General features: G+C 47.5%; 1 protein-coding gene across 7 annotated transcripts in view; it reads right to left on the bottom strand.

Annotated features, from left to right (window-relative positions):
• Positions 1-15,548, bottom strand: part of SNED1 (sushi, nidogen and EGF like domains 1) — a 335,409-nt gene that overhangs the window by 14,156 nt on the left and 305,705 nt on the right. For 6 of the 7 annotated variants that reach the window (XM_069727731.1, XM_069727729.1, XM_069727730.1 and 3 more), the window contains 11 exons: positions 14,727-15,014; positions 14,440-14,620; positions 13,255-13,367; positions 12,812-13,090; positions 12,587-12,725; positions 11,564-11,646; positions 11,375-11,473; positions 10,088-10,195; positions 8,221-8,308; positions 6,380-6,456; positions 4,815-4,954 (listed from right to left, as the gene is read on the bottom strand). In XM_069727731.1, coding sequence (XP_069583832.1) covers positions 4,830-4,954; positions 6,380-6,456; positions 8,221-8,308; positions 10,088-10,195; positions 11,375-11,473; positions 11,564-11,646; positions 12,587-12,725; positions 12,812-13,090; positions 13,255-13,367; positions 14,440-14,620; positions 14,727-15,014 — 1,580 coding nt within the window. In that variant the 3' untranslated portion in view covers positions 4,815-4,829. Of the gene's footprint in view, positions 1-4,814; positions 4,955-6,379; positions 6,457-8,220; positions 8,309-10,087; positions 10,196-11,374; positions 11,474-11,563; positions 11,647-12,586; positions 12,726-12,811; positions 13,091-13,254; positions 13,368-14,439; positions 14,621-14,726; positions 15,015-15,548 lie in introns of those variants that run through there. The other variant, XM_069727726.1, reaches the window with a different exon arrangement.

A 15,548-nucleotide genomic window follows, 5' to 3' on the forward strand; every position in this document is an offset into this window, starting at 1 on the left:
AGTTTAGCTTAGTGTCAGTAGGAGGTGGACACGGGTCTTTCATTAGACCCTTATCTACCTCAATGTGCGTCGTTTTTCTTTCAGGTTTTTCCGGAAGGGATACAGGGTGAACAGTCACACCTGTAATCCCACAATGTGGACTATGAGTATGGCGTGTACTGCCACCCTGTATCCTCATAGATCCCTCAGCAGGACCATGATCCTAGCACACAAGCGTGCTTAGAAGTCCGGTCCTAGCTCCGTCCCCCACCCACTCGCCCACCAGAGCCTGTCGGTTGGAGGAGACGCGTCTCCTCCTTCCCGGCTGCGGCCGCTATGCCTTATGCCTCGGCAACTGCGCTGCTCCCTTTTTTCCGGCGGGCGCACTGTCCTTTTTCCGTCACAGCAGCCTTGCAGCAGCCGCGTCGCTTCTTCTCCCGGCGCCGCGGCCCTCTCCGGCCTCTAATTTAGGCCCCGGCTTCTGGTTGGGCCTACTCTTCCGGTGCTGACTCTGCCCATTTCCTCTTCTCTCGGGCGGGCTTTTCTCACGCCCGACTGTCATAGCCCGCCCAATGGCGCCATCTTGGTGCTCCCCTACAGGCGGTTTAGCTCCGCCCACCACTCCTGTGCCCCTTCAGGAAGCATTTCGGCGCCACGATCGCCCCTCCAAGAGCGCGAATCCTGGTGTCCCCGGCTACCTTTCGGATACCATCTCCCTGCTGTTGCCCGCATCTAGCTCCGGATACTGAAGCAGTCTCTGACTCTCTTGAGGAGCATCTTCTACGCTGTGCATTGGACGCCGAATCGTCTGCCGTGAGTAGCTCTGCACTGCAGACTGACACTCTCCTCTGCCCTCCTGTCCCCCAACCTTCTGGCATTGCTCAGGGGTTCGTTCACCATGTCTAATTCTATGGGAGGTCGCTCTCGTCCTCCTACTTCTTCCTCTACTTCCTCTGCCTTAGTCAAACACTTTGTGTGTGCATCTTGTAATTGCAGGCTTCCCTCAGTTCAGTCCTCTCCCCTTTGTCAGGGATGCAGCAACCCAATTGTTCCCAACGCTCAGGATCCCCCTGCTGCTTCGCTTGAGAGTGATACCTCCACCCCGAGCTGGGCTTCTGCTTTGTCACAGTCGGTAGCGGCTCTATCTCGGGTGTCACAGACCCTTGTGTCCGTGCTTGATAGGTTGCCCCTGCAGACTCCCGCAGTAGCCAGCGGGTCGCAGGAAACTCCGTCGGAGCCTCCCATTAAAGGCCGCAAAAGATCCAGACAGGAACGCTGGTCTGAGTCCTCTTCCCGTTCCATCTCGCCACACGGTCCTTCTCAGCAATCGGCTCCTCCTCACCTGAGTCAGGCGAAGCTTTCTCTGGTGCGCCTTCAGAGGATAATTTGGAGCTGGATTCGAACCAAATCGATAGCATGAGGGATATGGTTCAGAGTCTCATCGGAGCAATCAATCAGACCTGTGGCATCAAAGATTCCTCTACGGAAGACCAGGCGGTTTCGTTTAGACGGTCTACAACACCTTCCAAGGTTTTCGCTCCTCATCCTGAGTTCGATCAGCTTCTGACCAGAGAAAGGGAGAATCCGACCAGACGTTTTTAAAAAGGAAAGCGCCTTGGCATCTTATAACCTTTTTCCCCGGATCTCATTGACAACTGGACTTCTTCTCCCTCTGTGGATCCAACAGTTTCTAGACTTTCCACCAACACAGTCCTCCCGCTGTCGGGCAGAGCGTCTCTGAAAGATTCCAACAATAAATTCATAGAGTCCTTTGCTAAGTCGGCCTTCGAAGCAGCTGCTTCTGCCCTATGTCCAGCCTTTGCTTCCACCTGGGTTTCGAAGTCTATATCCGAATGGGCCAAACAACTCCGTCGGGCATTCTGGCCGGATCTCCACCAGAACAGCTGGTGGAACTTGCCACCCAAATTTCTTATGCTGGGGAATACTTGGTCTCTGCTTCCCTGGACGCCGCGACTTGTGCCGCTCAGGCGTCTAGTAATGTTGTTGCCATCCGTCGTACCATCTGGCTCAAGGCCTGGCAGGCGGATTTGTCATCAAAAAAGTCCCTTACCAGTCTGCCTTTTCAGGGATCTCGTCTCTTCGGTTCCAAGCTGGACCAAATTATTAAGGACGCTACCGGGGGCACAAGCTCCCTTCTTCCCCAGTCCAAGCCTTGCCGACCTCCTCCTAGATGGCAATTCCGTCCCTTTCAGCCTTTTTGTCGCATTGCGGCGTCAAACTCCTTTTCACAGCAACAGCAGAGGCCGCAGGCACGTCAAGAGAAGAAGGCAGTATCCTTTAGACTCACTCCTTCCTGGCTTCCCCGCTACTCCCAAGGTAGATCTTCCTGGTCTAGGACTGGAAGATCCACCTCGACATGACTCACGGCTAGACTCCAGCGCACCTCCCAAGCTGGGCGTCCGTCTCCTTTTCTTCAGAGACGTCTGGATCTCCTCAGTGGAAGACGCATGGGTCAGGGAAGTGGTATCCTCAGGATACAAAATAGAGTTCATTTCACGGCCCCGGGATCGTTTCTTCGAGTCCCGCCCTCAAAGAGATCCCGCTCTAGTTCCGGGTTTCTTTGCAGACATCACTTCCCTCCTCGAGTCCGGGGTAATCGTTCCTGTTACATAAAAAGAACAGTTCACAGGTTTCTATTCAAATCTTTTTGTGATACCGAAAAAAGACAGCAAGGTTCGTCCCATTCTGGATCTCAAATTGCTGAACAGTCTGAGACTTTTCCGGATGGAATCCCTTCGTTCAGTAATTGCTTTCATGGAGGCCCAGGAATTCCTGTGTTTCATAGATATTCATGACGCCTACCTCCATGTCCCGATATTCCCGGGACATCACCGATTCCTGCGCTTTGCGGTGCTCCAGGTCCATTTTCAATTTGTCGCCCTGCCGTTCGGTCTCGCAACAGCTCCCAGGGTTTTCACAAAGATCATAGCGGCGCTGATAGACATCTTGAGGGTCAGGGGACTGGTACTTTTTCCGTACCTCGACGACATCCTCATCAAGGCTCCGTCCTTTTCTCAGGCTCACGAGAGCCTGTCCATCGTCCTCGACACTGTAGCCCATTTTGGGTGGCTTGTCAACAGGAAGAAATCCTGTCTTGTTCCTTCCCAGCACCTCATCTTTCTGGGCATGCTCTTCGACACTCGTCAGACCAAAGTCTTCCTTCCCGAAGACAAGAGATCCTTCCTTCGTCGGGACGTACGCTTGCTCCAGGGTCCTCAGTTTCCCTCCTTCCGATCGGCCATGAAGGTTCTGGGAAGGGTGGTTGCAACATTGGAAGCGATTCCCCTCGCCCAATTTTATTCACAACCTCTTCAGCAGGCCATCCTGTCACAGTGGGACAGGTCTGTCTTCTCCCTGGATCGTCCGATTCGACTCTCTCCCCGGGTCAAACAGTCACTCAGCTGGTGGCCGACGTCACCTCTCATCTCCTAGGGCAGGTCCTTTCTTCCAGTTCACTGGCAGGTGGTGACGATGGACGCCAGCCTGCTCGGCTGGGGTGCGGTGTTTCGTCACCTGACTGTTCAGTGTCGTTGGTCGGCGCAGGAGTCTTCTCTGCCGATCAACGTCCTCGAGATTCGGGCCATCTTTCTCGCTCTTTGTCACTGGGAAAGGATTCTCAAGGGTCTAGCTATCCGAATCCAGACGGACAATGCCACGGCAGTGGCACATGTCAACCATCAGGGAAAGACTCGGAGCTCCTTGGCTGAGGTATCCAAGATCCTCCTCTGGGCAGAGGCAACGGTTCCGGTGATATCTGCGGTGCATATCCCCGGCGTGGACAATTGGGCCGCTGACTTCCTCAGCCGCAAAGGTCTCGCGGCAGGGAAATGGTCCTTGCATCAGGAGGTCTTCCATCACATTTGTCTTCGATGGGGGACTCCGGACGTGGACTTCACGGCGTCCCGAATGAACAGGAAGGTTCCTCGGTTCGTCTCCAGATCTTGCGATCCTCTCGCAGTGGGCGTCGTCGCTCTGGCCATTCCTTGGTCATAGTTCGTGCTCCCCTATCTGTTCCCACCCCTTCCCTTGCTTCCCAAGCTGCTGAAAAAGATCAAGGTGGAAGGGGTGCCATTCATTCTGATCACCCCGGGTAGGCCCAGGAGATCTTGGTTCGCGGAGATCGTCAATCTTCTCGCGGACGCCCCCTGGAGCCTTCCAGACAGACCCGATCTGCTGTCTCAGGGTCCGATCTGCCACCCGAATTCTTGGTCGCTCAGTTTAACGGCGTGGTTGTTGAGACCGCAGTTCTAAGAGCGTCCGGCCTTTCGGACCGGATGATTCACACTATGATCCAGGCTAGGAAGCCTTAGTCTTCCAGGATCTACTATCGTACCTGGAGGGCTTACTTCCATTGGTTCGAGTCCAACAGCGTTTCGCCTATGTCCTTTTCCCTGCCTTCCATTTTGGCTTTCCTTCAGGCAGGACTGGATTCGGGCCTTGCTCTTAGTTCCCTTAAGGTCCAGGTATCTGCGCTCTCCATCCTTTTTCAGAAGACTTTATCTTCTCGGCCACAGGTTAAGACTTTCCTTCAAGGAGTAGCCCATGCTGTCCCTCCGTACAGGGACCCTGTGGATTCATGGGATTGAAATCTTGTGCTGGACATTCTGAGGGGTCCCTCCTTTGAGCCTCTCAGGGAGGTCTCCCTGTCAGTTCTATCTTGGAAGGTGGCCTTTGTGGCCATCACTTCTATCCGCCGCGTTTCCGAGTTGGCGGCCCTCTCTTTCCGACCTCCTTTCTTTGTTATCAACCAGAACAAGGTGGTCCTCAGGCCTCCGCCTTCCTTCCTTCCTAAGGTAGTTTCCACCTTCCACCTCAACGAGGACATTATTCTACCTTCCTTTTGTCCAGCTCCGACTCATCCTCTGGAGCGATCGTTGAACAAGCTGGACCTCGTCAGGGCATTGAGGATCTACCTGGCTAGAATGGCCGCTTTCAGGAAGATGGACTCTCTTTTCGTCATTCCTGATGGCACGCGTAGAGGCCTGACCGCTTTCAAGGCGACTTGCTCGCTGGATCAGAATGGCAATTTGGGAGGCTTACCGGGTCAACAACAGAGTGCCCCCTCCTGGGATAAAGGCTCACTCTACCCGGGCAGTCGGCGACTCCTGGGCGGTACACCACAGCGCTTCCGCCCTACAGCTTTGCAAAGCGGCAACCTGGTTTTCCATCCACACGTTCACCAAAGTTTACAGGGTCCATACCTATGCTTCGGCGGATGCCAGCCTAGGCAGAGGGATCTTGCAGGCGGCAGTGTTGGGTCCTCTGACCTGATGGAAGTCTATTTTTCCCTCCCCAGGGACTGCTTTGGGACGTCCCGTGGTTCCTGTGTCCCCCAATGAGAAGCGATAGAGAAAACAGGATTTTTGGTTGCTTACCATAAAATCTGTTTCTCGGAGCCTTCACTGGGGACACAGCACCCTCCCATGTTATTCAGTTTCTGTTCTGTGTTCTATGACTGTTCTCATGTTTACAGTTCTCATGTTTGTGGTTATGTTCAACCTTATTGTTTTGTCTCCTACTGCTTTCTGACTAACTGAAGTGCATAATGCCAGTCGGTGGGGTGTACATTGCAGAGGAGGAGCTAACTTTTTTTGTGCATAGTGTCAGCCCCATAGTGGCAGCAGCATACACCCATGGTTCCTGTGTCCCCCAATGAAGGCTCCGAGAAACAGATTTCACGGTAAGCAACCAAAAATCTTGTTTTTTAGTGTAAAAGCTTTGATGAATCAAGGCCAGAATCTTGAATCTAAAAATTACATGTTAAAAGATGTTAAAAGGAAGGTCCCGGTACGATAGGCCTCCCATCTTCTTACGATGATGTCCTCTTCTTGTATTCACACTGCGGCTCCGGCACCAGCGTACTTTGTCTGCCCTGTCGAGGGCAGAGCAAAGTACTGCAGTGCGCAGGTGCCGGGCCTCTCTGACCTTTGCCTGCGCACTGCAGTATTTTGCTCTGCCATCAACAGCGCAGACAAAGTACGCCTGCGTTGGGAGCCGCTGCGTGAATACAAGAAGAGGATATCATCGTAAGAAGATGGGAGGCCCCGGACCGGACCGCGACGCCCATCGGACTAGAACCGGACCGGGACCGCCCCTGGGTGAGTATAATCTAACCTCTTTTTCTCATCTTTCAGGATACATCGGGGGCTTATCTACAGCATTACAGAATGCTGTAGATAAGCCCCCGATGCTGGTGGGCTTAGCTCACCTTCGATTTTGGGGGTGACAGGTTCCCTTTAAATTCTTTGTTTTCCTTACCATCGATGCATTTGGGGTTTATAAATGGTTTTGTTTTAATTATACAAACATACACCCCAGTAAAAATGACAAATAACTGGGCTGAGCATTTAGCAGCAACTCTAGTTTACATTTTACCCACTTGGTCGGCCTCTGGCGGTGCCTTCACATATCTCTCTGGAACATACATCATGTTGCACCTTATACACCCGCCTGTACCTGCAAAAGATAGTAAAAACATATAAACATATCTTGAATTATATTAGAAACTGGGAAATAGTTGGGCTGATTTCCTATTTGGAAAGTAATCTGTTCGCGCATAATGCCATATACATTTTACTCATTTTAATCTGCTATTTCTACTTCCTAATTGAGGGGACTCCCTAATACGGGGTATCACCTCCACATCTGATGGCATGGCCAGTGGTGACTGCACTATGGAAACAAGTCAATATCACCATCATATCTCACAAACCTTCATTCCCCACTGCCATATTATTGGTTGATTTCAGAATGAAATCAACCACCCAAAGAATTACAAAAATCGCTCGTTCATCAGATAATGATGTTATGTGGCATTAAATGGAGGATTGTGCACAGTAACCTACAGACAGTGTCAGGTTGGTGCGGTTATACGGTGATCCGATAGCTGCTATTGCGCAGGCCCCAGGTCTCTAGCAACATGGCGTCGCCTGCACAGTAGCAGCTATCGGATCACCAATAGCTGCTACTGTACAGGCGCGCCAGGCCCCATTTTCAAACAGATTTTTTTTTTTTTTTTTTAGGAATATCAGGAGAACAGCAAAGAAATTAATTATAAACACATTACATATGCGATCTGGCTGCAGTGCAGGAGCCACCGCCGGGAGCTGCATACAGAAGGGTTCCCCCTCAAGATATATATATAAAATGTTAACTAGGGGGGGAGGGCAGTGAGGGATCACTGACCTGTCAGGAGTCCATACACATGAATACCTAATCAGAGCACCACATGAAGACCCCTTCACAGGCCGCCCCGGAGCAAGGGCATATCATTAACGCAAAACTACAAATAAAGATTAAAGAACAAACACAAGATGGATTTCATCAACCAACTATCATTGTAATCAGTATAACGGCGCCGACCTGACTGTGTGTAGGTTACTGTGCACAATCCTGCTGACAGGTTCCCTTTACATCGACGCCTGTAAGTAGGTGACGAGCTGCCAATAACAAGCACTAAATATGGGGCAGAACGTTGATATTGGCGTATTAAAGTAAAGGTCCACGTCCATCTTAAACTAACATCAGCCAAACCCACTGATGACGAGGGGTTCAGTCTAATGTGTCTGTGGTCTATGACAGATGATGGCAGAAGAGCTCCCAAGGACCAGGCGTGTCCCATTCCAGACGGCTGAGCACTTTGTTCTCTAGGAGATAAGCCGCCATCAGAGATGTCTGTCAGCGTCTCTCATACAGAACACAGGCGCTCCTGTGTACGGCAGAGGCGATTACTATGGCTGCCGGCCGAGCAATGGTTCCTCTCACAGCTATCTGTCGGGTATGGGGGCTTTGGCTGCTTTTTTGTCTCTCTGCTCATCCTCTTTATGTCTGTTTGATAACATAAGCTATAGTCATTGCTCATAGATTTCTGTACTTTATGTATCCCCCCGTCTCTATGGACCACTTCAGTTTCTACTGTTGTCATAGTTTCTCATGCCTGCAAATAAAACCTGTTTGAAACTAAACAAAGCAGTAAATTTAGGTTCTTAGTTTGAAGAGCACGGAGCTGAGTAAATATTGGCATGATAAATCTCTTTGATCCCAGAAACATTCACATTTGTTAGCTATTCGTGTAGTTTGCAGCGTCTCCTGCCAATTTCGGCAAAGTCTCTGGAGAGAAAGCACACTCCCCGCACTGTGCTTTTAATGGAACAGTCCGTTCCACACCTTACATGTGATGACAGGAGGGTGCAATGATGTAGTGGGGGGTTAATTACTTACAGGTGGTGACACACGCCTCCCTCCCACACCGGATGTGACAGCGTTTCCGAGTAGAGTCTGGTGCAGGCAAAGGATTCTTTCCTGCAGGCTGGAGAGCAAAGGTGTCAGCCCCTATAACAGCGCGCACTTATATGTTCCAACGCACAAAGCTGCGGCCCACGCAATCGCACTACGACCCTGGCAGCCAAGTGACTCACAACGTCCCCAGTGACCCACAGGCTGAGCCTGACACTAATGTTCACATTGTGTATCACCACGGCCCTCGCGGCTGGACCGCGCCAGCGGGGAGGACTGAGTTCATTATAAGCAGCAGCCTGGAGATTTATACTGGAGAATTGAAGTCAATCATCGGAATATTCTCAATAAAAATCATTTGAAGTCATTTAATCCTGCAGATGCGATATACAGTCACATTATATATCGACAGTGCTGTGAGCAGATACAGGGAGACTCAGCGGGAGAGGTTAACGATTCATGCCACGTATACAATAGGTGTGATACAACCTGTATACTCGCTGTACGCTTGCAGTTTATCTGCACTGTCCCTTATTGTGCTTTATAAAGTTGTCAAACTGTTTTTGATAGTACATGCACACAGGGCACATATACAGTGGAGAGGGTAGCGTGGTGGCTCACTGGTTAGCACTGGGCAACATCTGTAAGAAGTTTGTACTTTCTCCCCATATTTCAGTGGGTTTATTTTTGCTATGGAGTCTGAGAGCAGCATGATGTAGGGGCAGAGAGCCTGATTCCAGTGATGTATCACTTATTGGTCTGCTTCTAACAGTTTTGATAGAATGCCTGTTTTCTCTGCTGTAGATGTAGCAGTGCTATGAATGCTGAGCGCTGTATAACCCCGCCCACACCTCTGACTGGCATTCCTGTGTCCACTGTGCATAGGCAGAATGCTGCCAATCAATGGTGGGAACAGGGTTAGGCTAGTTTCACACTAGCGTTCGGCAGGGCTGCGGACAAAAGCCTTCTTCCTCCGTGAAGCCCCGCCCACTGCCACACCTCTTCCTTCAGCTCCACCTATGTCTGCATGTGTCCTGCGTACCCCATCTTTAACATTGGGTACACAGGCCATGCGGATGTATGCAGATGCCTCCGCATGTGTCGTTTTGAAGCTGCGCCGACTGCAACAAAATCCTAATATGTTGCGTTTGACGCAGCGTTACGATGACGCATGCGGAGGCATCCGCATACATCCGCATGGCCTGTGTACCCAATATTAAAGATAGAGTACACAGGACGCATACTGACGTAGGTGGAGCTGAAAGAAAAGGCGCGGCAGTGGGCGGGGCTTAACAGAGGAACTACACAGCCCTCCGCAAAGCCCTCGTCCATAAATGTGAAACCAGCCTTACACAGATCATCAGGACTTCCTGGCATGCGACACCTAGTCCTGCTGATAAAATACTGATTGGATTGAAACTGCATAGAAACTGATGAGTGAGTGACACATCGCTGGAATTCAGGGTCCCTGTCCCCAAATGACGCTGCTCTCAGATTAAATAGCAAAAACTGCTGACAGATTACCTTTAAAGGGAGTGTGTTGAAGCACATGCTGGACCTCTGCTCCATTCATTGTTTATGGTACCACTGGAGAAAGCCAAGCACAATGCAGTTCCATAGACAATCATATGAACAGGGGATAACTTACTATCTTTAGAATAACCCTTTAACACTGTTGATACTGATTTCTGTGACTGACACTAATACATCTATAATGATATTGGGTTCTGTACCAGAATCACAAAACATAAGTAGGTTATCCAACCATATAGGAGTAGCATCTGCCCAACTTACTGAAATTACATGACGCGCTTCAGACATGGCTGTTTCTGTACATACATAAAGTACATACCTAGCTGACACTGCTGCCCTTTATATCCTGGTGGGCAGTCACAGATTTCTCCATTCACGCAGGTTCCTCCATTATTACACGGCGTTTCCAAGCAGCCTCTCCGGGTACCTGTGAGATAAGAACCACATATACTATGTGTAAGTGTGTGTTTTATTTTATCATGTGGCCATAACATTACACATCTGTCCTATTAACCCAAACATTAAAGGGGTTCTCCAGTGTAGAAAACCTATTTTTATATGCCCAATCAGGAATTCTGAGTTTATAGAGGGGGTCTTGTTTTAAGAATATGTAACTCTGGGCTACAAAGTGTGTTTATAGCTGCATTACACAGACTATTAATTTAAAGGGGCTTTTCAGTTGTAGGAAACCCCTATCTCCCGACTGCAGCTTTCCGCCGCTGTTCCCCACTGAGCTCAGTTATTGGCTGCTGTGATGTCAGAGCTCCAGAAAATAACAGACACCAGGGATAGCGGCGGAGACTCAGCTCTGGACACAAGGGGGAGCGTAAAGCCCAGCTTATTTTTTAAAAACAAATTTCTGCTGGAGAAAAGGGTTTCCTTTAAAGAGATTGTCTACTACTTTATCAATGTGTGATTGGTCAGGGTCCGACAGAGGCACCACTGCAGACCAGCTGATTTTGGAGCCACTGCTCAATTGAGGAACTGCGCTATGTTCTGATAATGGGTGCAGCAAGGTATTGCCTGAAGTATTGCCGACGCGCGTCGGAGTGGAAGCATCCAAGGGACAGTCCTCACTTGCATCAGGTAATATTAAAATTAGAAGTTCATGCAGCAGCAGGTTACCTTAACAATAGCTATCTTTTTTGACTATTATTGTCAATATTTTTGCTTCTGATCCACTTTATATTACCAGCTACTGGTCTATCCTAGGCACCATTTGCACATGCATTTTAATTGCCTTCCTTTTTCATCTCCTATACAAAACATACCTGTATATGGTTGCTTCATATTACTCTATATGTTTTTGTAGCAATTCATCACTAATACACTATACTGACATCATCATGTTTATCCTTGCAATTATGCACATATGCACTTTCTAAATTTGCGTTTACAATTTATGATGTCTCTATTAAGTCTGCTATTATTTATACATGTTTATTAATATTTGCCTTGCCCCTTGTGTACTACGTCCGCTTTTTCACTGATCCTTCTTTCTCACCTCTACCTCGTTTTAATGTTTCTTGTAATATGAATAAAGTTGGAAATTTTTCATCTATTTTGGGCTCTTAAATTCGTATTTTTTTTTGTTTCTTAAACATACCATCTCTACTGCTTTGCTCAGCGTCTTGGAGTTGAAGTGCTTGTCTAACAGGGATGGAGGATTCATCAGTATTTTCTACTCTGATAGGAGCTTCAGGTTCTTAAAGAAAACATCATTAAAACAATAAAAACACTTTTTTTCATATGTACTTTTGGATATGTGACTGGTTCTGGGTAAAATTCTAATCACCTTTAGTGATGTTGATGGACCTATTGCCTTGATGACTAAATTTGGCAGTGATGCGTTTTCGTCCATCTGTCAGTTCTGTGAACCTATAATGGGAAGAACAGAGGAATAGGTCGTAGACTTTAAAGGTGGCCATTCATATTAAATATCAGATGAACAGCTCTCTTTCCTGAACCCCTAATACACATGAAAGCTCAGCCTGGCAGAGAGGGCACGTGTTTTTTATGGGAAGAGAGGAGAGTAAAACCCACCATACACAGCTGTCAGTCATATGGTCTCGGCCATCTCTCCCATACACAGAAACGCTTGTTCAGCCAGGCGCTCCTGTGTTCTCTATGAGAGAGCCTCTGCCAGACATCTCTGGTAATGGCTTATCTCAAGGAGAGCAAAAGAATCGGCAGTCCAGTATCGGACATGCTGGATCATTGACTCCCCTGATGATCAAATGTCCGCTGCCCCCACACACATTAGACAGTCGGCTGAAATCAACGATATTTATGGATTTGGCCGACATTAAGGTAATGAGAGACACCTCATCTCTAGGGAGAACAAGTTGGTTGTTTGACATAACACATCGTCTGTCGGGGGAGAATTCTGATTTGTCCGATTCCGCCGGAATGTTCTTGGAAAATGTGTAGGTGGACCATTACGATTGTAATAAAAACTGGAAATATAATGAGCGCAGCAGGGTCTTATCTGGGTTCAAATGAGGAACAGAGGCAGAGAAAAATGCTCAACTGATATGGTTGTGAAACCCCTGTGTTAGCTTGAAAAACTTGGGTGCTGCAGATCCACAAATGGTATACCATATGGAAACTGAAGAAAGGTGGAGGTAAATCAGAGCTGCCAAAGGTGTAAGATGCAGTAGGAGACCGTAGAGATGTAAATGCAGTTTTTATTTATCAACGCGTTTCAAACCACACCTGCTTCTTCCTCAGGACAATCCACAATAATAAAAAACACAATAACTCACACCTTGTGAGCTGTACTTTTCATATCGGTGGACCTCAACTCACTCATGTTTACCTGTGGGCTTGTGGAGTCTCGGCTGGAGGAGGACCCCTTTCTGTTAGCATGCGTATTTCTGGAGGAGCCTGTGGTGGGGGTCTGTTCCGTAAAATCCTAGGAGGTGTCCACCTGGGCTCCTGAGGTCCCTCCCTCTGCACTGCATAAAAGACAGTAAATAATATGTGCAAGAGCTCCATATTAGCAAATCATTATTGCCTCCACCCATAATTATTTCATCCTTACATGTCTGTATCCTTAGAGTCTTTGGCTCACTATTTACGGGGCCTTGTGGAGTATTACGCAGAGTAGTCGCAGTAACACGGTATCTCTGGCCGGGCTGTAGGTCTCGTACAGTATATGATGTCAGCTTTCCGTTAGGCATATATCGACTCTTGGTGCTGTGATTTTGTGTCACGTTGAATATGTATCCATCAACAGAGCCTTCAGGGGGTGAATCCCAGTTTAAGTGCACGGTGCTTGTAGTGACCAAAACAGCTGAGAAGTTACTAGGAGGGAGTGGTCCTGGTGAGTAGGAGGGGGACATTGTTACAGACAAGGCTGATGTTCGGAAAGTATAATAATTTATATATTTGCTTTATTAGTAACGTATACTGTACATAGACAGTCCCAACACCTTTGTTCACATTCCATAGCATTCTAACATTAGTAAACACTTATTGTCTTACGTGTCCAGGCTGTCAGGGGTACACTGGGCAGGCTCTCTGAAGATGGGTTGCCAGGGTCAGAAGTGCTTAATGTACTGATCTGAATGTAATATTTTTCGCCAGGCAGTAAATCTCTGTGGAGATAAGATTAAGTTATACATTTTATTCTGTTATAAATTCTTGTTCTAATGCTAAAAATAAATAACGTGCATAATGCATATATAATGTAACGTTGTTACACTGGGCATGGTCCAAAACCTAGCTAATGTCACCCTGGTCTATGGACAGATTGGTCCAGATGTTTTACTTCTTCATCGTAAAAAGATGATATATTGGGGCTGTGAGCCAACGCTCTTCCATTACTGCAATTACCATAGAATATGTGACCGCAGTAGTCCTGGCCAGCAGGTAGATCATGTGGGCCGAAAGAAACACATATGGCTGGGATGTGCTATTGGAGAATGATTGAAATAAGGGTAGAAATTAGACCATAAGAAACTGCAAAAGACGTAAAAGGTTTTAGATGTGTGGCGTAGTTCAAAGTGGTGCCACCAGTTACCAGTGGGTATAACTTTTGACTTACCACCATAATAAACTCACTATACTTATCAAGGCGTTAGCGTAAAAAAAAAGAATTTTACTTCACTAAGTGTTACACATTGCCATAGATAGATGAGTTGTAGAATTGAGCAGTCACCATTAGTCTCAAAAGGGAAGTACACATCACCTGGCATCATGAGACATGACACCCACTAAGATAATCTGTCAGGGCTGTGCGCTTGTTAGACTGATAATCATAGGTTTTGATATATGTTAATATCTTAAGTCTGCGCACATGTTGCAGATTTTGCAGCAGCATATCTGCTACATTTTATTCAGATTTAACCATTTCCTTTGTAAAAGGGTTAAATCCGCCCTGGATCTGCAGGAAGAATTCACATGCTGCACATAGTAAACCTGCACAAAGGGTCAATTTCTGCATGAATTTTCATCAATGTGGACCTGAGATTTGTTGAAATCTCATTTATTTTGCTAGTACTGTATTACGTTGTGGATTGTGTGCATGCAAACCCCAAATACGCAATGTGTGAAACTCGTCTAAGTGATGTGTTAAGTGATGGCCCAATATAATTAAAGATTAATATATTTTTCCCAATTCGACACTAATAAACCAGGTATAATCTTTTATGTACTCCCGATACTCACCTGAAAGTATATTCTCCTGCTGCAGGCTCCTGCTCTGCCTGCTGAACCCTCTCATTTGGGTGCTGCAAGGACAGTCTAACATGCGCCACTGGCAAGTGTCTGTGTGGGCTGAGTGACCAAGAAACCGTAAGGGAAGTCTCTGTCACTGAACTGACCCGCGGTCTGTCCACTGTAGGTGGTCCTGAAACATACATTTTTACTTTAGCATGTATGTAAGAGTCTCAGATTCAAGTACATAATGATTTTTTGGGTTAAAGAGGCATGCAGATGAATTGACGATGTCTCACTTGTGCGGGCAGAGAGCGTCAGTGGGCGGCTGATATCATTGTGGCGTAGGTTGCGTTTCACAGTGACAATGGTGACGTTATAAGTGCGACCTGGGCTGAGGCCTCGTAACTCATGCTCAGTTTGACCTCTCTCCACGAAGTCTGTCCTTGAGGAGCCATCTGGAGCCGTGTAGCTCACAGCAAAACCATCTGATGAGTGTCCAGCCCCTTCCTCAGGTGGTGTCCAGAAGATCCACACACTGTTCTCTCCCACGGCACCCAGTGACAAAGACAGAGGAGGCAGCAGATCTGTACGAGGAAGGAGAAAGAAATAGGTCCAAACTATGTTCCAAAAACAGCTCCACACCTGTCGACAAGCTGTGTGTGATATTGGAGATTTTCCCCTTCACTGTAATAGAACTGAAAAACGCAATACAATAAATGGACAGGTGTGGCGCTGTTTCTGAAAGAAAGCAGACGTGCGTATTTAATCCAACAAACCCTTTAATACTGTCTAAAACTAAAAATGCTACATATGGTCTATCTATATATTTTCAGTTATTAATATGATAATACAGTTTCATAAAATCAAATAGAAATGCCATTAAACTCTGACTAATTGGATCTACATCTATAAAATCCCCCTGATCCTAAGAATAGAAAAAGAAGAGTCCCAGTTCGTGGTGAAGAATTGGTGAATTATTCTCAGTCCTACCGCCTAGGAATGAATGGGAGACACGGATACAGCCAAATAAATGTAAAATCTCATTGAGATTGTTTTGACAAATTAGTAAATACGTACAGTAGAGCTAGCGAAATGATAGGACACCACGGGTGCATGGC

Source organism: Ranitomeya imitator, chromosome 5, assembly GCF_032444005.1.
Source record: "Ranitomeya imitator isolate aRanImi1 chromosome 5, aRanImi1.pri, whole genome shotgun sequence".
Taxonomy (NCBI): domain Eukaryota; kingdom Metazoa; phylum Chordata; class Amphibia; order Anura; family Dendrobatidae; genus Ranitomeya; species Ranitomeya imitator.